The sequence below is a fragment of the Bos mutus genome, chromosome 5 (genome assembly GCF_027580195.1).
Source record: "Bos mutus isolate GX-2022 chromosome 5, NWIPB_WYAK_1.1, whole genome shotgun sequence".
NCBI classification, from domain to species: domain Eukaryota; kingdom Metazoa; phylum Chordata; class Mammalia; order Artiodactyla; family Bovidae; genus Bos; species Bos mutus.
Window position 1 is genome coordinate 39,842,705 of NC_091621.1, and position 23,772 is coordinate 39,866,476.

General features: G+C 36.7%; 1 protein-coding gene across 2 annotated transcripts in view; it reads right to left on the reverse strand.

The window, feature by feature from the left end:
• The window catches only part of RPAP3 (RNA polymerase II associated protein 3), a 37,711-nt gene that overhangs the window by 12,104 nt on the left and 1,835 nt on the right, over nucleotides 1-23,772 (reverse strand). For both annotated transcript variants that reach the window (XM_005905447.3, XM_070370671.1), the window contains exons 2-10: nucleotides 21,076-21,259; nucleotides 20,182-20,322; nucleotides 16,861-16,983; nucleotides 15,975-16,102; nucleotides 12,889-13,010; nucleotides 11,694-11,764; nucleotides 9,308-9,433; nucleotides 7,645-7,772; nucleotides 621-742 (exon numbers count right to left, since the gene is read on the reverse strand). In XM_005905447.3, coding sequence (XP_005905509.1) covers nucleotides 621-742; nucleotides 7,645-7,772; nucleotides 9,308-9,433; nucleotides 11,694-11,764; nucleotides 12,889-13,010; nucleotides 15,975-16,102; nucleotides 16,861-16,983; nucleotides 20,182-20,322; nucleotides 21,076-21,228 — 1,114 coding nt within the window. In that variant the 5' untranslated portion in view covers nucleotides 21,229-21,259. The remainder of the gene's footprint in view (nucleotides 1-620; nucleotides 743-7,644; nucleotides 7,773-9,307; nucleotides 9,434-11,693; nucleotides 11,765-12,888; nucleotides 13,011-15,974; nucleotides 16,103-16,860; nucleotides 16,984-20,181; nucleotides 20,323-21,075; nucleotides 21,260-23,772) is intronic.

Here is a 23,772-nt window from a genome sequence, read left to right on the forward strand (position 1 = left end):
TGCATGGGCTACAGTTGAAGCCAGACTTTAAAGGGCCAGATTTAAATGAACATGTCACAAAACAAAGGCTGAAAATCAACTATGTAACTACTGATGCATCAGTAAGTTAGAAAACTGGCAAATTAAGCCAAAAGACCGCTGAAGGAAGGAAATAAAGAGCAGAAATAAATAAAACAGAAAATATACACAAGAGAAATAAGCTGGTTCTTCAAAATGACTAAGAATAAATACTAAAAAGACAGATTGTGAAAAAAAATAATCAGCAGCAAGCAAGGAAAAAAGGCATCATTACAGATCTCAAATTATCCTCTATCTCCTGATTGTTGATTCCTTTTCTTTTCATTCTTGCCTTTTTCCTGCTTTTTTCCTTCTCACCTATAATCCAAATTTTTCATTAATTTTGATTGACAATTGGCCAGACTGTACTGCTATTAGAAGATAACCAGGCCCACTATAGAAGCTCAATTTCTCCAAACTTGCAAACCTAAACTGTGAAAGAAAATGTACTTCTCCAAGTTCTGTATCCTCAAACTGTGGAAAGGCTACAAAAATGTCTGCTACTATAACTTGAGAGTGTCAACAGGGAGAGAGAGAGCCAGTTGTTATAAAAATAGTCTTACCTTGTTTGGCCTCACTTAGCTTTCCCAAAAATGTTCTTGCAGTTCCTCTTCTGGCAAAAGCTTTAGAATATGAGCCATCTAACAAGACAGCTTGTGTGCAGTCTTTTTCAGCCTCTTCATACCTATTAAACATGATATAAATACTAAGGAGAAAATGTAGCTTATAAAAAACTTAATGTAACCTGAGTTTCTAATATAAAAAATATACATATAGTTTCAATTACCAATTCCCAAATCTCTGTTTAAGGCAGAAGACTAATTTCTAAATTTTTTATTCTCACCCAATTTTGGAATCCTCTGGTTGAGGAGGGAGAAGGTAACAGATTAAGTGAAGTCAGAAATTAGTCTGGTGGAAGGATGGAATTAATGATGGTAAAATATGAATAAAGCAGACAAAACACCACAGCAAACCTCCCCTCCAACTCTCAACATGTACAGTTACTACATTAGCAGTAACTGGCATCAATTCTCCAAACTTCATTAAGATTTACCCATACTACACATCACCTAAGGAAAACAACACACACTTCGAATTCATTGTGTATGTGAAAGAATATCATCTAATACTTTTCATAAATTCTACTCAGCCATGCAATCAGCAATCAATTCAGTCTGACTAGGTACTGCTTCATAACAAAAAAGAAAAGCTAAAAAAAATAAAATAAAAATCTTGATATCCTCATATATTAAAATGACATTAATGAATTGTTATGAATTTACTTAGCAAAATAATAGTATTGTGATTATGTATGAAGCATCCTTAAAGGATGAAATATCATGTCAAGGATTTACTTTATAATAACTCAGGTGGGAAAAAAGTGGAACTAAATATGACAAAAAAGGTATGGCCTGTGAAAACTAGATGATTTGGTACAGAGTTTACTATGAAAAGTTTCATAAGAATTTTTTTTTTAAAAAAAAAGAATCTTCTGTGATCACATTCTTCCCAAGACCTAAATGAATGCCATCCTACCTTCAAAATAAGACCTAATATGAACAAGATTAAACACCCTGAATTCTTTAATTCACTTCTGAGCAAAAGATTATGTTTGTGTGTGTTCATGTCCACGCCCCAACCAGTTTATTCTCTACATGACTGATTACATCATTTTCCCATTCAAGATACTGCATGGTCTCCACACTTTTTAGGATGAAGTCGAGCTCCTCTGCAGAGCACAAAGCTGGGGGCTTGCTTGGCTCTCCAGCCTTATCTCTGCCAGTGCCCCTGCGTATCAGTCATCATATGAACCTCCTGCCCTTTCCAGAAGGTACCATGGCATTTTTGCTTCCTGTGTCTTTGAACCTGCACTGGGACACTAGACCTGTTTCTTCACCTCACTAACCATACCATCCCTTTACATCTTGGTTCCGTTCAAACTCCTGTTTGAAAAGTTGCTCTTTTCCCTGTTCCTCATCTAGTCTACGACAGATAGTACCTGACAGCACTCACTATTTAGTAGAGAAAACTTCAGACATTAACTGTAAATCTAGAAGACACACTAAAGGGAATTTCCTGGTGGTCCAATGGCTAGGACTCAGCATTTTCATTGCTGAGGGTACAGGTGTGAACCATGGTCAGGGAACTAAGACTGCAAGCTGGGCAGTGCGGCCAAAAAAAATAAAGACATACTAGAAATATATGCAAGTAAGACTCACATAGGTCTTTTAAATTAAAAAAAATTTGCTATGATATACTTATGTGGTTATCAACCAAAGCAACAAAACACAATAAATTAGAGTCCTCATAAATGTAGATATAATCTCTAATCTATTACAAGGTATTATTCTTGGCATTAATCAAACCTAAAAATGTAGGCCTTATAATTTTTTAATCATGTGCAATTCCTGAATAGCAAAATTCAAAGTTTCCTTAAGTTAGTAAGAAATGCAATGACTTTTACTCAGTCTAATCAAAACAATACATCTCTAGTGAGTCTGTTAGTTTCAATGAAATTAAATACAAATTAAAATTTTCTTCTATGATAGCCTGTGATCCTTTAAGAGATCTGAAAATCTGGATGGGAAAAATACTACATCCTTACTACCATTAACTTTTAAATGACATGTAGCTTTCCTTTCAATTACAACTGCAGATAATAAACCACATTAGTAAAAACAGTACCTATGACTTTGTCACCAATAAAAATCAGATATTTTCATATCACACCACATTTGTCACAGATATCTTTGAGGTAGCACAACTATTTCGGAAATAACGGGGTAATTTAACCTGATGTTTGTTTGCACGTGATCACAGTACCTGTTTGTAAATGCTCCTATGACACAGCTGGCCAACCAGCAGGCAACTCTGTCCCTACCAGTCACTTAGACACCAAAGAGTGAAGCCATATGTATGGAGTGTGTTGCCATTTCTTCCTCCAGGAGATCTTCCTGACCCAGGGATCAAAGCCACGTCTCCTTTGTCTCCTCGCACTGGCAAATTCTTTACCATGAGCCACCATTATCACACTGGTAATGTAATCATCTGTGCTGCTTTCTGGGCATTCCCAGAAAGTAAGACACATTTACTGGTTGATCAATATGTAGAAGACGTGTCAATGAACATCCCCAAATTCTAGCGGCTTTATTCAAACTTTCACAATAATATGTCTTTAAAAATTTTTTAACTTTAACTTGTCTATATTTATTTTAGGTTTGGAAACTTTTGTTAAGTTTTTATTTTGTACTGGGGTACAGCCAATTAACAATGCTACAGTAGTTTCAGGCGAACAGTAACGGGACTCAGTCATACATACACATGTATCCCTTCTCCCCCAAACCCCGCTCCCATCCAGGCTGGCACCAACACTGAGGAGAGTTCCATGTGCTGTACAGTAGGTCTTTGTTGGTTATCCATTTTAAATATGGTAGTGTGTACATGACCTTCCCAAACTCCCTAACTACTGAGAGGGTAACAGGCAGGAAGGCCAGGGGTCTCCAAACCGAGGAAATAGCCTGCAAGTGTCAGACATTTTTCTCTCTCTTAAGTGGCAGGAGGAAACAAACTAGCGATATTTTTTCCTTCTGTATACAAATTTAAAAGGAGGTTTCTCTTCAAATACTGCGCTGCCATAATGACACCTGGTTTTACCTGAAGTTAACTATTCTCAAACCTACAGATAACCAATGCATTTTTCTTATGGAAATGTTTATCTTAAGCTATGCTAATATACTATGCATTTACCCCAAACTGTCTTCAAGTCGGTTCTGCCTCATGGCTCAGAACCTACTTGACAAACCAGTATGTTTTACTCAGATATTGTTCCCCTAATCTATGTAAATGAAACTATTTGTATGGTGATCTGCCCTTCTTCAAGATTCAAGTTAATCATTTTATGGCCCAGGATGAACCATTTGGTGCCAAGATTATCCCAAAATACATCTTATGGGTGAGGGGCCTGGTGCCATTCTGAGTTTTAAAACATTCCTTTCTTTCATTAACAGACTGCTAGTGACTATATAACATCCAGCTGAAGACTAGCAGAGGGGTACTCTTTCTGCCCCCTTCTGATCCCTATGTCAGAAGCTTTCTCTATCTCCTTTATACTTTAATAAAACTTTATTACACAAAAGCTCTGAGCGATCAAGCCTCATCTCTGGCCCCAGACTGAATTCTTCTCCTCTGGGGGCCGGGGCCAAGAATCTCGGTGTCTTTGCGTGATTCAACAACAACCTTTCACTATCCCCTCCCCCTGGCAACAACAGATTCATTTTCTAAATCTGTAAGTCTCTCTCTGTTTTGTAAATAAGTTCATTTGTATCATTTCTTTTTAGATTCCACATAAGAAAGCTGTGGTACATATACACAATGGAGTATTACTCAGCCATTAAAAAGAATACATTTGAATCAGTTCTAATGAGGTGGATGAAACTGGAGCCTATTATACAGAGTGAAGTAAGCCAGAAGGAAAAACATAAATACAGTATACTAATGCATATATATGGAATTTAGAAAGATGGTAACGATAACCCGGTGTACGAGACAGCAAAAGAGACACTGATGTATAGAACAGTCTTATGGACTCTGTGGGAGAGGGAGAGGGTGGGAAGATTTGGGAGAATGGCAATGAAACATGTAAAATATCATGTAGGAAACGAGTTGCCAGTCCAGGTTCGATGCACGATGCTGGATGCTTGGGGCTGGTGCACTGGGACGGCCCAGAGAGATGGTATGGGGAGGGAGGAGGGAGGAGGGTTCGGGATGGGGAACACATGTATACCTGTATGGATTCATTTTGATATTTGGCAAAACTAATACAATTATGTAAAGTTTAAAAATAAAATAAAATTAGAAAAAAAAAAAGTTATAAAAACTTAAAAAAAAAAAAAAAAAAAGGGATGTTATTATTATATTTCTCCTTCTCTGTCTGACTTACTTCACTCAGTATGACCCTCTCTATAACTTGCCTGTATTTTAAATGCAGTTTCTCATTTTGTATTGTGTTTAATTTATTTTTAATAATTTTATTTATTTATTTATGTCTGTGCTCAGTCTCCATTGCTGTGAGGCTTTTCTCTAGTTGCGGTGAACGGGGGTTACTCTTTAGTTGCAGTGAGCTGGCTTCTCATTGCGGTGGCTTCTCTTGTTGCTGAGCACAGGTTCTAGGGAGCAAATGGGCTTCAGTAGTTGCGGCTCCCAGGCTCGAGAGCACAGGCTCAACAGCTGTGGCAACGGGCTTAGTTGCTCTGCAGCATGTGGCATCTTTTCGGATCAAGGAGTGAACCTGTGTCTCCTGCATTGGCAGGCGGATTCTTTACTACTGAGCCACCAGGGAAGCCTCTGTAGCGTGTTAATCTTTAAAAGTATACATACCATTATATCACAAATTTTGATGAAGCACAAGCTGGAATCAAGATTGCAGGGAGAAGTATCAATAACCTCAGATATGCAGATGACGCTACTCTTATGGCAGAAAGCGATGAGGAACTAAAGAGCCCCTTGATGAAGGTGAAATAGGAGAGTGAAAAGGCTGGCTTAAAGCTCAACATTCAAAAAACAAAGATCATGGCATCCGGTCCCATCATGTCATGGCAAATAGATGGGGAAACAATGGAAACAGTGACAGACTTATTTTCTTGGGCTCCAAAATCACTGCAGATGGTGACTGCAGCCATGAAATTAAAAGACACTTGCTCCTTGGAAGAATAGCTATGACCAACCTAGATAGCATAATAAAAAGCTGAGACATTACTTTGCCAACAAAGGTCCGTCTAGTCAAAGCTATCTTTTTTCCAGTAGTCATGTATGGATGTAAGAGTTGGGTCCAACTCTCACATAAACAGGGCTGAACCCTGAAGAATTGATGCTTCTGAACTGTGATATTGGAGAAGACTCTTGAGAGTCCCTTGGACTGCAAGGAGATCAAACCAGTTAATCTTAAAGGAAATTGGTGGTGGTTTAGTCGCTAAGTTGTGTCCGACTCTTGTGACCCCATGGACTGTAGCCTGTCAGGCTCCTCTATCCATGGGATTCTCCAGGCAAGAATTCTGGAGTGGTTGCCATTTCCTTTTCCAGGGAATCTTCTCGACCCAGGAATCAAACCCTGCTCTCCTGCATTGCAGGTAGATTCTTTACTGACTGAGCTATGAGGGAAGCTCTTAAAGGAAATTAGTCCTGAATATTCATTGAAAGGACTGATGCTGAAGCTGAAGCTCTAATACTCTGGCCACCTCATGCAAAGAACTGACTCAGTGGAAAAGATCCGATGCTAGGAAAGACTGAAGGCAGGAGAAGGGGACGACAGAGGATAAGATGGTTGAATGGCATCACCAACTCAATGGAAATGAGTCTGAGCAAGCTCCGTGAGTTGGTGAAGCCTGGCGTGCTACAGTCCATGGGGTGACAAAGAGTCGGACACGACTGAGTGACTGAACTAACGTCACAAATCTTATTATTTTTAAAACTCTATTTCAATATAGTCGGTTTCCTTTGTAATCCTAAATGTATAACTACACACTTAAATATTATCTTGAGAAAAGTGTACCATGCAGCCAAAGTGGTCTGTGGCACCAGTAAGTTTAGAATCTCTACTTATAGTATTCATAGGAATTTTTAATTCTATAACTAGTGTGTAGTATTGGAGAAGGCAATGGCACCCCACTCCAGTACTCTTCTTGCCTGGAAAATCCCATGGGTGGAGGAGCCTGGTAGGCTGCAGTCCATGGGGTCGCGAAAAGTTGGACACGACTGAGCGACTTCCCTTTCACTTTTCACTTTCATGTATTGGAGAAGGAAATGGCAACCCACTCTGGTGTTCTTGCCTGGAGAATCCTAGGGACGGGGGAGCCTGGTGGGCTGCCGTCTATGGGGTCGCACAGAATCGGACATGACTGAGGTGACTTAGCAGCAGCAGCAGTGTGTAGTATTACAACAAAGACGTAGTTTCTATCATCAGATATAGTATTCTGCTGATTGTCCAACATGGAGCCCTTGAGTGCATCCAGAAATATGTGGTTAGTATCACAGGACCAAGTTTTAGTTCTGTATGTAATCAATCAGCAGTTTCAACGACAGCAATTCTCTTTTGTTATATATGCATATGCTTCCAGATAAGATTCTGCCCAAAGGGTTCTGAGATTAAAAATAATTTTTAAATCACTAATTCAGAATAGCATAAAGCAATTAAAGAAGTGTTAAACTGTGTAATGCCAGACCAAAACTGAGTAAGTACTTTAGAGCTAGTGGCAGAGTGGTAAAGAATCCGTCTGCTAAATACAAGAGATGCAGGTTCGATCCCTGGGTCAGAAAGTTCCCTGGAGAAGAAACGGCAACCCACTCTAGGATTCTTGCCTGGAAAATCCTGTGGACAGAGGAGCCTGGCGAGCTACAGTCCATGGGGTCACAAAGAGTCAGACATGACTAAGCAACTAAACAACAACATTTACTAAATATGTACTATGACACACACACCCTCTCTCACTTAATGCTTAAGAGTGAGTTTTAATTTAATTATTTAGATAATATACCATTTTACAGTAAATTTCATTTTCATCCTGCAAAGAATTAAAGATAATCAATACTTACTTCTGAATCTTCAGATAGGCCATTGCTCTGTTAGCTGGAAGAAGGGCATTAGCGCCATCTGCTGCTATCCCTCGAGTATAGCATTCGATTGCTCTTTCATATTTCCCCTCTTTGAAAAATGCATTTCCCTATCATTTCAGAAAGAAGTATTGAGAAGAATTAAAAAAAAAAAATTAGCTGAATTCAAATTTTTAGCAACACTGCTAGTATACCAATCATTATTATATCAGTAATTAAACCTTTTTAATTGCTAAAAACCCATGAGATGTTTTAGAATCTGTTAGTTTGGGTTGTTTTTTTTTAATGGTGTTCTTCTCATTTCAGTACCAAAAAAAAAAGTATGCTACTATATTATCTTGCAGCACTAACCATTATTTTACCAATTAAAGATTAGATGAAGTTTAAATGAAAAACACATTTTAATAAATACAGGACCAAATACTGTACTCTTTAATTATATCAGAATCTGTGCAGGGAATTCCCTGTGGTCCAGTTGTTAGGACTCCACACTCTCACTGCTGAGGGCACTGGTTTGATCCCTGGTTGGGGAATTAAGATCTCCCAAGCTGCGAGGCACAATCAAAAAAAAATAGAATCTGTACAAAAGAATTTCATAATCCAAATAATTTGTGTGAAAGAACAGAGTACTAGATTGTACAGCTCACTATTCAGTAACATTAATATGCCTAAACAGAGAATAAATCGAATTGTATTGGAAGGTGTACTAGATTTCATTTTAACATTTATTTATAATCAGAGTCAGACATATCACAATCAATAATCATTCCATAAATTTTTATTAGGAATCCTCTATAGGTCCATGAAAGCCTATAGTATGTTAAATTAAGTCTAAAGAAATTTTGATCAGAAATAGTTCATTGTGTGACATTCCCGGCAGTCCAGCGGTTAAGATGCCATACTTTCATTGCTGGGGGCGTGGGTTCAATCCCTGGTCAGAGAATTAAAATTTTATGTGCCCCATGGTGAGGCCAAAAAGGGGGTAAAAAATAGTTCAGTGTGATTTAATGAATAAGAATCAGTTTTATTTCTTTTTTTACTAATTTTATTATTTATTTCTGGTGTGCTGGGTCTTCATTGCTGCTCGTGGACTTTCTCTAGTTGCAATGAGTGGTGGGCTACTCTTCATTGCGATGGTTGGGCTTCTCACTGCAGTGGCTTCTCTTCTTGAGGAGCACGGGCTCTAGAACACACAGGCTTTAGTAGCTGAGGTTCCCGGGCTCTAGAGCACAGGCTCAGTCGTTGTGGTACTGGGCTTGGTTGCCGCATGGCATGTGGGATCTTCTAAGACTAGGGATCGAACGCATGTCTCCTATACTGGCAGGTGGATTCTTTACCACTAGGCCACCAAGGAAGCACTGTAATTTATTTCTATGTTAATTTATAACCATCTATATGTAAATATATGTCAAAATGCTCAAAAATAATTTGTTCCCTAAACTTATAATTTTTTTTATAATTATGTATTAAGTCATCAATTACTCAGTTTTAATTAGTAGGCTCCAGAAGTTTTAGTATATTTAATTTTCAGTTTCTATTGAAGGAGTATTTTAATATAATATTAACAAAGACAGAACCTTAACTGATATACAAAAAACTAAGAGTAAACTCAGGAAAACATATTAATGTTAGAATCCTGGATTACCCGATCTTTTTCCGAGATAGCCTGTTGTTTATTCTGTTGCTCTTCAATTTGTTTTTTCTCTCCTTCATCTGACTTAACCATTGTATCAGTTTCCCCTGGATATGAGTCTTCTTTGGAAGTTAGAGCCTAGAAGACAGAGCAGTCAGCTTAAATAAAACAAATAATGGAAGACGCATACATGTTTGACTTTAAAATAACAAACTATTCATATTAGAATTCCTGCCACATTTCAAATAATTAAAATATTTACTCCAATAAAATCTTTCTACTAACAAAATTAAAAAGCAAATAAATTTAATGTACATCTTATTCCAATTAAAGTAAGTAATATTCACTAAAGAGCTGTTCATTTATTTATTCAACAAAGATTCTTTTGAATTTCTACACTGTTCTAGGAACAATTTTTAAAAATAAAGAAGGTAATTGAGACCACATCACCAAATCTCTCAAATTTACTATTCATAGTCATTATCTGACCATCTAGGATAAAACACAAAAATATACAATACAGTTCACAATTAGAGTCAAGTTGATGGTATTTACCAAGAGATTTTATATGCAATATGTAATGGTAATATTTAAAAGGCAGACTTTCCTCAATCACTGCTACTTTCAACAGATGGCAAAATAATTATGTGATGCAAAAGTAAAGTAAAAGGAATACATACTATTAATTTGACAGCAAATTTTACAGTTAAATAATATCTATTTTCTTACTTTTAAAAATTTAGTATTATTTTCCCTGTATAAACCATAAAGATGGAGCAACTTTAAAACTACAAAAATCAAAGAAATATGTGAAAGTTTAGCACAAAAACAAAGCACAAGCCAAATTAAAAAATTAGTGGGATAAAGAAAAATAATTCTGTCATCTGGATAAAATAAAGCAGCAGTGGTTCTAAATAAGACAGCTTTTTAAGGTAACAATTAAGAATCTTTAAATACCATTATACCACCTCTAGCTTACAATGTGTTTAGTTAAAAAAACTCTCTAGTACAAAGAATTAAAATTAGAAAAATGCCGGGAGCCAGCACGGGAGTCCCCACCCATGACAAGGTCATGTGGGAGAGTTCTGGTGGGCAAGGTAAGCCAGAACTCGAGGGGTGCCCCTCTGGGTTTGCCTGAGTGTCTACCCCAAAACCTGAGCCTGTCTGTTTTACTGCTTCATGACTTTCACCAACTCCTCTGACAGTCACGAGGGGCTACCCCCGACCACTTTTCTCTGTAAGAAAAGCAACTTAAAGTTCTAGTTAATAAGTCTCCACGGTATAACAAGGTGTGTTCCAACTGTAATTCCCTCAAAAAGCTTTCTAACCTGCCTAACAGGTTTCCGGACTCTTACAGCTACGCATGTGATTGTTTACAGCCTCCCAACCATATGAGGCACAAGGAGACTTAGTTATTCTAACAATGCAGAGCCTCTCGGGGAGTTAGAAATTGTTAAAATAGAATAGAGGAATTCTTTCTTGAGCTACTGCTTGCTGCCAAGTTTCCATATTTTTCACCCACTGTGTTCCTGGGAGTGTATTGATTAATATAGTTGTAGAAGCTTTAATGTTAACAATAACCTTAGACCCTTAAGCTAATAAATTCCTCCCTTAATTACCCCCACGACACTCTTGCCCTATAGGAATGCAACTCTGTCTAGTGCTTCGGCGAGTGGTACTAAACTCTAAGAAAAATCACCTCTGGAGAAAATAAGTTTTTCTGGTTGACTAATTCTTATCAGAGAAAAATGTTAGCAGGTCTCCTGACCAGAAGATGATGTAAATCACCTAAAGCCTTTGTATCTGATAGTCTGCAGAAGAAAAGCCTGGTTTCGATAATGATTAAGGTCTGCTGACCTTGCATGACTTTGCATCCCCTATTATCTTCTATGTGCTACTTGGGGTATAAAAGCCCCTGCTGAAGATAAAGCTATGGACCCTGCTCACTAAGCTCAGTCTCCCTGTGTCGTTCTTTCTCGTCTCCTTTTCTCTCCTTTTGTCTCTACTCTTTCTTCAGGCCAAAATAATTGGAGCGTGGGGGTCCGCTGAGACGACTTACTTGCCTGGGCATCTGAGACCCACTCGAGAAGGTGCCTAAGTGTGGCACCTTCCACGATTTGAAAGAGCACCTGCGGCCTCTGTGGTCAGTGCAAACCTGGTGTCACAGGTTATATTGATTTCTCACGTAAACCAATTATAATTAGGCCTCTGATTCTCTCCACTGACGCTATCCCTTTAAATCGCTGATGCCATCATCCTGAGGGAATCCCTGGATCCAACCGGGCTGGACCCCGGGAGAAAAATGTCTATATTACATAATACAAGTCTATACAAAAACATTTACTTTGTCAAATAAAGGTAATAAGTAACACACTTAATTTAAATAACTGCAGTTTACCTGATTAATTTTCCTGAGTTCATTTGTAGCTTCAAAGTTATTTGGTTCCAGTTCTAATACTTTTTCATAATCTGAGTAAAACAGAAGATAACAGAATATTTAAAAGATATATGGTACCTACGGCTGATTCACGTTGAGGTTTGACAGAAAATAACAAAATTCTGTAAAGCAATTATCTTTCAATTAAAAATATAATTAAAAAAAAAAGATATATGGGACTTTCCTGGTGGTACAGTGGAATAAGAATCTGCCTGCCGATGCAGGGGACATGCGTTCCATCTCTGGTCCAGAAGATTCCACATGTCTCAGAGCAACTAAGCCTGTGCACCACAACTATCTGTACCCATGCTCTACAGCCCACAAGTCGCAAGGACTGAGCTCGTGAGCCCCAACCACTGAAACCCACACACCCTACAGCCTGGGCTCCACAACAAGAAAAGTCACAATGACGAGTCGTCCCGACAAGCCACAACTACAGAAAGCCTGCGCACAGCAACAAAGACTCAATGTAACCAACAACAATCAAAAAAAGATAGATGGTATTCAAAAACCTGTATAAAAAATCAGTCATTTGCTTACAGGGGACAGTTTAAATTAAGAGGAACTAAGAAATACTGACATTATTCCACTGGATTTCCTCCATTCTCCCAGCACAGATAAAACCCTTAATCCTTGTGTCAGATCACCTCCTTCTTTGAGCCTCAGGAAGAACACTTGCTATCATAAGTTACATCTCATAAAACAAAGGAGCACAATCTTTCAGACATAAACTTCATTCCGATTTTCTGATTTATACTACACAAGCCTATTTTATGAAATAATAAAAGGATTAAAATTTTAAAATAAAAAAAATGTGTTAGGTTCATGCATTACCTCTAGCCTCACAAAAGCCAACAAGATGTTTTAATCTGTCTCACATATAAGAAACTGAAAATCAGAGAAGATACATAACTTTCCCCTGGTAACAGAGTGAACACATGGTTGAATGAGAATATGAACCAAAGTTTAATCAGTGGCAAATAACAAGGTGTTTTCCCAAAATATCAAAATACATTTTAAATGGCAAAAACCAGTTTTATTCAATATAGAAAGATCTCTGAAGATAGTAACTGTGATTATCTAGTATTCTTTGTATAGAATCAGTTAAACTATTAAATAACTTTTTAGATAATGATGACCTGGAAAACATTAATACCTTTTTTGGCATCCTCTAATTTTTGCAAAGCAAATCGAGCTGCACCTCGTCTTGCATAAGCCTTTGTATAACTTCTATTCAAGGCAATTGCTAAGTTACAATCAGACTCAGCAACAGCAAATCTGCAATTTAAAAAAAAAATAATAAAGTGAAGTTAATAAAAATCATCTGTTAAAAACTTCAAAAAATTTGTTTCTGAAATCTCTGAAAAGGGGATTTATTTCTCATTTGAAGGCATGTTTCTTTTTTTTTTCTATTTTCTTTTTAATTTTTATTGTAGTAGATTTATAGTATTGTGTTAGTTTTAGGCATACAACAAAGTGAATCAGCTATACATATATGTATACGTGTGTGTGTGTGTGTGTGTGTGTGTGTGTATATACCTATTTATCTCCACTCTTTTTTAGATTCTTTTCCCACAGAGGCCATTACAGAGTACTATGCAGAGTTCCCTGTGCTACCATCTTCTTTTAGTTAAGCTATTAAAATCAGTAATTTCTGATGTAAGCAGTTTCTTTAAAGCAAAGAAAAGAATGCCCACTACCACTGCTTTTACTCAGTACTCTACTAGAGGTCCTGACCAATGAAGTTCCATAAGAAAGAAACAGAACTAAAAAGACTGGAAAGGAAGGAATAAAACTGACATTCTCAGATGATATAATGGTCTACCAAGAAAATTCAAAACAAGCTAGACAGACTGTTAAAAATAAAGAAAGTTAAGCAAAGTGGCTACTCTACTAAATATCAACAACAAAAATCAACTAATAAATCTAACAAAAGATGTACAAGATCCAGATGCAGAAAATTATGAGGTTGTCTTCAAAGACATGAAAGAAAACTACAGCAATTTCATTCATCTATAAGACACAAAAATACAACAATATAATTCTCTCCAAACTGATCTGTAAGTCCAATGCAATTGTAATCAAAATTTTTCAAGGAATCGGACAGGATGATTCTAAAATTTATACTGATTGGTAAAAGTCCAAGAATACCCAACATTCCTAAAGAATAATAAGGCCCTATACCAAATACCAAGATTTACTATAATGCTATAAAAATTAAAAATAGTATGGAATGGCTATTAGTAAAGGGCAACAGATCAATGAAGAGAAGAAAGAAATGAGAAACAGATCCATGCAAACTTGACATATGACAATGGTAGAATTGCAGATCCATGTGGAAAGCAAGGATATTCAATAAATAGGGCTGAAACAATCAGGATATGAAACTGGACTTGTGCCTTCAGCATACACAAAGAGACTTAAGCGTGAAAAGTAAAACATAACTTTTAGGAGAAAATAGAGGAGATTGTTACGAACTCAAAGAAGGGGACTATTTTCACAAATCATACTTTTCAAAGTGCCAACATTTTATAAAAATTAATAAATGAAACACATTAAAATAAGAATTTCTGTTTCTTCATTTAAAAAAAGATCAGCTACAAACTGAGAGAAGATAAATATTATAAACACTAAAGAATTAGTATCCCCAAAAAAAGAATGCTTAAAAATCAACAGAAAAACAGCCTAACAAAAAAAAGGACCAAAGACAAAACAAACATATCACAGGAAAATAAACAAGATAAGTGGTGAATAAACACATAAGAAGATGTTCAACCACATGAGAAATTGGGGAAATGCAAATTAAGGCCACAATGAATTACCACTTTACACCCCTAGATTGAAAACAATTCAGAAGCCCCATTATACCAGCGTTGGTAAGGATATGTAACGTGTATTCTTATACACTGCTAATGGGAATATAAGCATGGACAACTATCATTGTAACAACTGGTCACCATCATTAAAAGTTGAACATGTGCACATCCTAAGATCTAGCACCAAGAAACATGTACAGAAGTGCTCACAGTATCACTGTTGTTAAATAATTAAGGGAAGGAGGGTGGAAGGCAGGAAAAGAAAGGAGAAGACAAGGAAGGTGAGGAATAAAGGAACCAACCAGCAATCCAGCAATTAGAGAATGGATACATGATGGTATATTCCTAACAAGGAACTGCATATGCATTCAACAGTGAAAATGAGAGATCTACAGCTATTGATATATGCAAAACATGAACAAATGTTATGAGATGAATTGAAATATGAAATATAGTATTCAAATAAATAGGCAAGCCACAGAAAACCATATCCAATGATATACTTTTAAAGCTCAAAAATAAAGCAATGTTATACAATGTATTAGAGATATACACATATATAATAAATTTTTTTTAATCAAAAGAATGATATACAACTCAAGACAGTGGTTAACTGGGAGGGACAAGGGTCAGGATATGGAAAAGAATATCAAAGGTAGCTTTGAAAAATAATGTCTGATTCTTAAGCTTGGAAGCATCTTCATGCAGATTTATTTAAAATTATTCTTCATCATTTACACATACTGTAGATATCAAATATTATAAAAGGTAAATATCCCCTAATTTGTCAGGATATTAATAACATAAGTTTCAAAGATTTTAAAATGTTATTAAAAGTAGTAAAAATTCATACACCAATATAATTTATATTTCCAAATAGTAATTAAAACAGTAAGAACATCCTCCTTGACAGTATTTGGTTTTTTAAATATTTTTATGCTAGGTCATTTCTCTGCTTAGGATTAAGACCATATACATTTATGTTCTTCAACACTAAGTATGTATTTTAAGGATTAGTATGACTTAAATGTTGGAATACATTTTAAGCTTACCATAATAAAAGTTATCTGTATTAAATAGTAAATACATAATTTTTCAAAATAATGAAGGAAAATTAATTTATAAAGAATTTTTACCCACCTAACTTTTTTTCTTCTGTAAATTAGGGAAAGGGCATCTTACTCAATTTTTATAGGAGGAACACCTCAATAAAGTGAACTACAAGGAGCATGGTTTGAGCACCTGAATGTTTAAAATGGCTTAAGTTAAAGAATTCACTAAAAGGGAGTGAATAAGAATTTATAGTTGAAAAGAAATAGAAAATTTTCTCAAGCATTCCCACACATTTCATTAAGAAAGATTAAAAAAAAAAAACCAGTCTCCATATGCACATAAAATATTCACACACATTATGGAAACGCCTTACTTTTTCAGTCTGAAGTAAGCTGATGCTCTGTTTGTTGGCAACACCGGATTATATGGATCAGCATCCATGCCTTTGGTGTAGCACTCAATTGCTTCATCATATTTTCCTTGTTTGAAGTATTTATTGCCCTGTAAAAGCATACAAGTCAGATGCACACTGACATAGAATTCCAGACCTACTTTCTTTCATTATTCGTCTCTTCCTATCTCATTAGCCATGTAATCAAAGCTAATGGTCACAGTTTGGGCCCAATCCAAGAGCCCTGGCAGAAAAATGAGTAAAATACCTAGCATTAAATACTTTTTATTCACAATAACCCACAGAAATGCAACAAAAGAAAGGCATCAAGACAAATTTTAATCTGAAGAGTGCCACCTCTTTAAAAAGCAATACAGCCAGTTTAACAATAAAGAGACATTTCTCAGGGAGATATCAAATGTTCCAAAATGCAACCAAAGATGGTCTGTGACATGGAGTTGTGGGATACAATACCCATGTCAAGAATCACACACTGATCTGATTAGTACTTTAGTCTACTACTTAGAGCCCTGGAACAACTCTCTGTACACTCCAAGTACTTTACATATAATAATTCATTTAATAACAACAACCCACTGAGGTTTAGTAATAATATTAATCTTACTTTACAGCTAAAAAGACTGAATATATACAGGGAATTTAAAAGACCTTGTCACAGGACTTGAACCTAGATAATCTGGTTTCAGAGCACACACTCCTAACCACTATGCTATACTGCCTCCTGATAGGGATATGGCCAAAAACAACTTGAACACCCACTAAATTACAATGTAGAAATCTTGGGGGCCACATGATTTTCTACAAATCCTGCCTACCTGAAGGAACCAACAGCTAACCTAAAGAGTACCTTTTCTTTTAGAGCAAGAGCCTTTTGTGAATCTACATGAATCCCATCTTCTTCTGACTCGGATTCTTGAGACACAGAATCATGGGTACTCTCTTCTTTGTCAAGTTCATCAAGAATACTATCCTGAAATCAAAAGTAGGGGAACAGTGTCATAATTACATGACCATTAAAAAAAAAGATATCCTGCCCCCCCAAAAAAGAACATTCAACAGAACTTAAGTTTTTACAACCTAAGGACTTAAAGGCCTATAAAAATAATCCAAATAACCCCTCATTATTAGGAGTTAATTCAGAGAAAAGGATATTCTTATTTAGAAAACCAAGATCCAAACCACTTACATAATCTGACTTTGAACTCATATAAGGTAAACTAAGTCTACAAACCAACCCTAAATCACAAACTGTTAGCAGTGAACTATTATTGTTTTACATAAGAGAAGTTTGCAATTAACCCAAGTCTATGTAATGGCATCCAAAAGCAGGGAAAGGGTTTTATTTAAAACCCTTTTTTCTTTCTGACTTTTAAAACAACAAAAACTGCTTGCAGAGTACAATTAACTCCTGATTCTCATAGCAACCTAGGAGGGTAGATATAATTATCCATGTTTTTCACTTGAAGAAATTGAGAAATAAAAGTTAGCAAACTCACTCAAGGTCACTCAGCTAGGAAGTGGCCAGATGAGGATCTGAACCCAAGCCATCTGCCTCCTCCAAGGAGCTCTCAATAACTATGTTATACTGTTTATCAATGTACTCTGAAATATAGCTGACTATCAAAGAAAATACACAACATGCTTGTCCAGCAATTTCCAATCTCTTTTGACTGAGACATTCCTTTCATGGTAATAAATCATTTCATGGATTGCATCAGTATTTTTTTAAACTATTTTTTTTAGTATGCATGCATGCAGGCTCAGTTGCTTTAGTTGTGTCCAACTCTTTGCAACCTCATAGATTGCAGCCCACCTGGCCTCTCGGTTGATGGGGATTCTCCAGGCAAGAATACTGGAGTGTGTTGCCATGCCCTCCTCCAGGGGATCTTCCCGACCCAGAGACAGAACCCATGTCTCATGTTTCCCGCACTGGCAGGCAGGTTCTTTACCACTAGCATCACCATATATAATAAAAGAATGATTTTTAGTAAGATTTTTTTTTTTGCCATGCCATGTGGCTTGCAGAAACTCAGTTCCCCAGCCAGGAATTGAACCTGGGCCACAGCAGTGGAAGCTCAGAATCCCAGTCCACCAGGGAATGCCTGAGTAAGAAATTTTAAACCAGTAAGAATTAAAGAGTTCATTAAAGCTCATATAAACAAAAACTTTATTATATAAATAAAATCCTTCGTCTTTTACAAGTTATTACTATTCTAAGTAATTTATGTAAGAAAAAAAACTGTTGATAAATTTTAAAATGAAATAAGACCTATGCTTAGTTTCATTAAATAAATGAATATTAAAAGATGGGACTGAGTGACTTTCCTGGCAGTCCAGTGACTCCACGCTTCCACTGCTGGGGTCAGGGAACTGAGATCCTGCTTGTCGCACAGCACAGCCAAAAAAATTTGAAAAACAATAAAATAACCAAACCAAAACAAAAAGATGGACTGAAATGCAACTATGGGTTTTAGCATAAAGATTCTAGAAATAGCACCAAAAAAAAGAAAAAAATAAGAATAGAAATACCACCAGCCTATCAATATGAAAGCCAAGACTGTCAACCCCCCTACACTGACACGTGTAGAAAACTAACGGCAGCAGAACGCCAAGGCCACTGCTCACATCTGAACTAGCAGGAGTGGTAAGTAAACAACTGTATCTTTTACAGATACAATAAAATGAACAGTGTAGTTCAATCATGAGTGTACTGGCCACACAAAGCAGGAGTTCAATCAATAACTGTTGAATGAGTAAATGACTGTAGAAAACCACCTCTCTAAGAAATCATCTGACACTGTGCCTTTCAGGAAAGGGCATTATAAGCACATACCAATTTATGAAAAGGATAAGGCTACACAAGAAGGGGTAAAGTTACAAAAAATGAATGGTTCCCTATTTGGAAACTCTATGGCAGCATCTTCTAATGCTAATGCATATATAAACTATGACAGAGGCACAGTACTGATGGCAAACATTTCTCCAACTACACTGTGTCTCATGTGCCCGAGACCAGAAGCATGCAAAACACCAGTCTAGCAAGGTGAAGCCTACCTTCCTGAGATTAAGAAGGCCCTACTTTTATTGTCACACAGCCCTAACCTAAGGCCACACACAAAGGCATTCTCAACCATTATTCAACAGGTCCTTCAGCCTACTAAAAAAAAAAAAGATGCTGGTAGAGTCTTTCTTTTCTTATATTGTTACCGTCTCAGAATTCTAGCTGTTGAGGGGTTAGAGATGGTGAGGAGGAAGGAGGTGGGTGCAACTATGAATGGATAGCACAAAAGAGATCTTTCTGGTGATGCAATGGTGGTTACCCAAATCCATAGGTCATAAAATGCCACAGAACTATACACACATTGTACCAATGTCAATTTCCTGGTTTTGATACTGGACTATAGGTAAACAGAGCTTTCCTGGTGGCTCAGATGGTAAAGAATCTGCCAGTAATGCAGGAGACCCAGGTTCGATCCCTAGGTCGGGAAGATCCCCTGGAGAAGGAAATGGCAACCCATTCCAGTATTCTTGCCTGGAGAATTCCATGTACAGAGGAGCTCGGAGGGCTATAATCCACGGGGTCACAAAGAGTTGGACAAAACTGAGGGACTAAAATACATAGTTAAATAAGATGTAACCATTAGAGGAAACAGGGTGAAGAGTTCACTAGACCTCTATGTACTCTTGTTGTTTTTTAGTTGCTAAATTGTGTCCAATTCTTTTGCAACCCCATGAATGGGTAGCCCTCCAGGCTCTTCTGTCCATGGGATTTCCCAGGCAAGAGTACTGGAGTGGGCTGCATTTCCTTCTCCAGGGGATCCTCCTGACCCAGGGATCAAACTCGCGTCCCCTGAACTGTAGGCGGACTCTTTATCACTGAACCACCAGGGAAGCCCCTTCCACATACTATCCATGCAAAAAAAAGAAAAAATAGGAAGAAAAGAATCCAGCTGTTTTAGCCATTATTCACTGAAAGAGGGCCATAGGAGGAAAGAAAAGTTAATTGAAGAGCTATGTATTTAAGTTTTTATTCCACACAAAATAGTCTATAAGATAAAGACACAGGTCCTAAGAACTTTACATTGTTTTTCATTTAATCCATGACTCTCAACTAACTCCAAGAAAATTTTACTCAAAGACTAAGAAGCACATAATCAGATTAACTTACCACATCAAGTTTTGCCCATGCCTCATAATCATAAGATTTTATCCTATTTTTTGCGTTTTCATCTTTGGTTTTTTTAGATGACTCTTTAACTTTGCCTTTCTTCTTTTTCCTAAAATTCCCATTTCGAATAGGAGGTAAATTCTAGGGAGGGAAAACAATACATTTTGAGACAGCTCTGTTACTTTCCTGTGTAACTAGTGATGTTTAAAACTCTCACTGAAGGATATTTTCAAGTAAAAGTAATTTTAGTTTAGTTTTCAAGTGGTTAGAAATACCAATTCATTCATTTCTAATGATAAACTTATGCCTGAAAATTTTAATTCATCCTTTGACAAATACTGAACACTGTTCAGTCATAAGAAAAATATTACCCAGAAATTTTAATTATACACTTAATTTGCAATCCTAAATTCAAAATTCAAAAACTGCTTGACCTTCAGCCTTAATACAATGATTTAGCAACAGTACAATGGCACCAAACTGCCTCCACATTACCAACAGTATGAAAAAGCTGTCCACATCTCAATGCACTGTCTTAAGAAAACTGGTTGAGTCTAGGTATTCTCTGTGTTTAGGGCAATACTGTATGTTAATATATCATTAAGTATATAATTATATATGATATATATACAAGCCTATTTTATGATGCTATTCATTTACCTTAAGAATTATCACATGGTCTTCCTATGGACTAAGCCTTAAAAATGTCCTATTGATAGTTAATACAATTATTACAAAGACTTTTAAAAGTAGAATTTTTCAAAATGTTGGCAGAAAGTAAATCTCTTTAATTAGCATTTCCACAAAACATTTTAAAGGCTGTGATTTACTTTAAAATAAATAAATGAAGAGTTTCCCTGGATGCTAAAGTAGGAATTCAGTTAAGAAATTTACCTCTTCAGGAACACCATTCTGTCTTCTAAGTTCCATATCCTTTTGTTTAATATCTTTCTCCCAGTTTTCTAAATCCCTCATAAAGTCTTGTAACTCTTCTGCATTTTGTTTCACTTGCAGTTGTAATTCAATTGCTTTACTTGTTGAAGCCATTATGGCGTGCAGAGTTTTAACCGACCAATCCCTGATAAGAATTAAACAGAATTATTTGGTTTAGTTTTTTTTGAAACCTAGCTAATTAATGATTTTTACCTCTTTATAAATGGCCAAGATACATGTAAAGAAAGGAACTTAAAATGATGCAGAAGAAAATATCAGTATATTATGTTTTAAATGAGTCAATCAATGTTTGCTGAATAATCAAATGTAAAACAGAAAACTTTGGGCATCCATCCAATATGAATGAAAGGCAATATGGAGGAAATTACTGAAACTAGCAAATAGCCTATGGTAGCAGATTGGCTGCATATCTCTACAGTTTATACATTTAGCCAATTACCTCCTTTACTCCTTTTCCTTTCAACATTTACTGAACTTTGGCTATGTAATAAGCCCTATATTAAGATTTAGGGATGTATATTTTTGAGATTAGTTGTTTGTCAGTTGCTTCATTTGCTATTATTTTCTCCCATTCTGAAGGCTGTCTTTTCACCTTGCTTATAGTTTCTTTTGTTGTGCAGAAGCTTTTAAGTTTTATTAGGTCCCATTTGTTTATTTTTGCTTTTATTTCCAGTATTCTGGAAGATGGATCATAGAGGATCCTGCTGTGATGTATGTCGAAGAGTGTTTTGCCTATGTTCTCCTCTAGGAGTTTTATAGTTTCTGGTCTTACATTTAGATCTTTAATCCATTTTGAGTTTATTTTTGTGTATGGTGTTAGAAAGTGTTCTAGTTTCATTCTTTTACAAGTGGTTGACCAGTTTTCCCAGCACCACTTGTTAAAGAGATTGCCTTAAATCCATTGTATATTCTTGCCTCCTTTGTCAAAGATAAGGTGTCCATATGTGCATGGACTTATCTCTGGGCTTTCTATTTTGTTCCATTAATCTATATTTCTGTCTTTGTGCCAGTACCATACTGTCTTGATGACTGTGGCTTTGTAGTAGAGCCTGAAGTCAGGCAGGTTGATTCCTCAGTTCCATTTTTCTTTCTCAAGAAAAATATACAAGCAACTCCTACAGCTCAATTCCAGAAAAATAAATGACCCAATCAAAAAATGGGCCAAAGAACTAAACAGACATTTTTCCAAAGAAGACATACAGATGGCTAACAAACACATGAAAAGATGCTCAACATCACTCATTATCAGAGAAATGCAAATCAAAACCACTATGAGGTACCATTTCACACCAGTCAGAATGGCTGCAATCCAAAAGTCTACAAGCAATAAATGCTGGAGAGGGTGTGGAGAAAAGGGAACCCTCTTACACTGTTGGTGGGAATGCAAACTAGTACAGCCACTATGGAGAACAGTGTGGAGATTCCTTAAAAAACTGGAAATAGAACTGCCTTATGATCCAGCAATCCCACTGCTGGGCACACACACTGAGAAAACCAGAAGGGAAAGAGACACGTGTAGCCCAATGTTCATCGCAGCACTGTTTATAATAGCCAGGACATGGAAGCAACCTAGATGTCCATCAGCAGATGAATGGATAAGAAAGCTGTGGTACATATACACAATGGAGTATCACTCAGCCATTAAAAAGAATACATTTGAATCAGTTCTAATGAGGTGGATGAAACTGGAGCCTATTATACAGAGTGAAGTAAGCCAGAAAAAAAAACACCAATACAGTATACTAACCCATATATATGGAATTTAGAAAGATGGTAACAATAACCCTGTATACGAGACAGCAAAAGAGACACTGATGTATAGAACAGTCTTTTGGACTCTGTGGGAGAGGGAGAGGGTGGGATGATTTGGGAGAATGGCATTGAAACATGTATAATATCATATATGAAACGAGTCGCCAGTCCAGATTCGATGCACAATACTAGATGCTTGGGGCTGGTGCACTGGGACGACCCAGAGGGATGGTACGGGGAGGGAGGAGGGTGGAGGGTTCAGGATGGGGAACGCATGTATACATGTGGTGGATTCATTTTGATATATGGCAAAACCAATACAATACTGTAAAGTTAAAAAACAAAAAATAAAAATATTTTTTTAAAAAAACAGCAATGGGAATCTCTTGGGAATGCAAATTCTCAAGGGATGAAAGGAAATTAAAAAAAAAAAAAGATTTAGGGATGCAAAAACAAGACAAGGTCCCTTCTCTAGTGAAGAAGAAAATAATCAAAGTACTGAGTAACAAAATATTATACTTGGCAGGACTTCTCAACCTTGGGATCACTGATGTTTTGGGCCAGATAATTCTTTGTTGTAGGTCAGCTGTCCTGTGCAATTGTAGGATGGTTGGCAGCATCCCCAGCCTCTACTAGCTAGATGCCAGTATTACTCCTTTCCCTCTGGACTATGACAATCAAAAATGTCTTCAGACATTGTCAAATGTCCCCTGGGAAGCATAAAAACCCCTGGTTGAGAACCACTGTTAGAGGTATGTACAGATGCTACAGAACTGACCACAGAGGACAGGTATGAATCAGATGGTAGGGTGGTAGGTTTAAGGAAAGAGTCACCAGAGCTGCTGCAATTTAGCCATGTTTCAAAAGGGGCCAGTCAAGTGATTA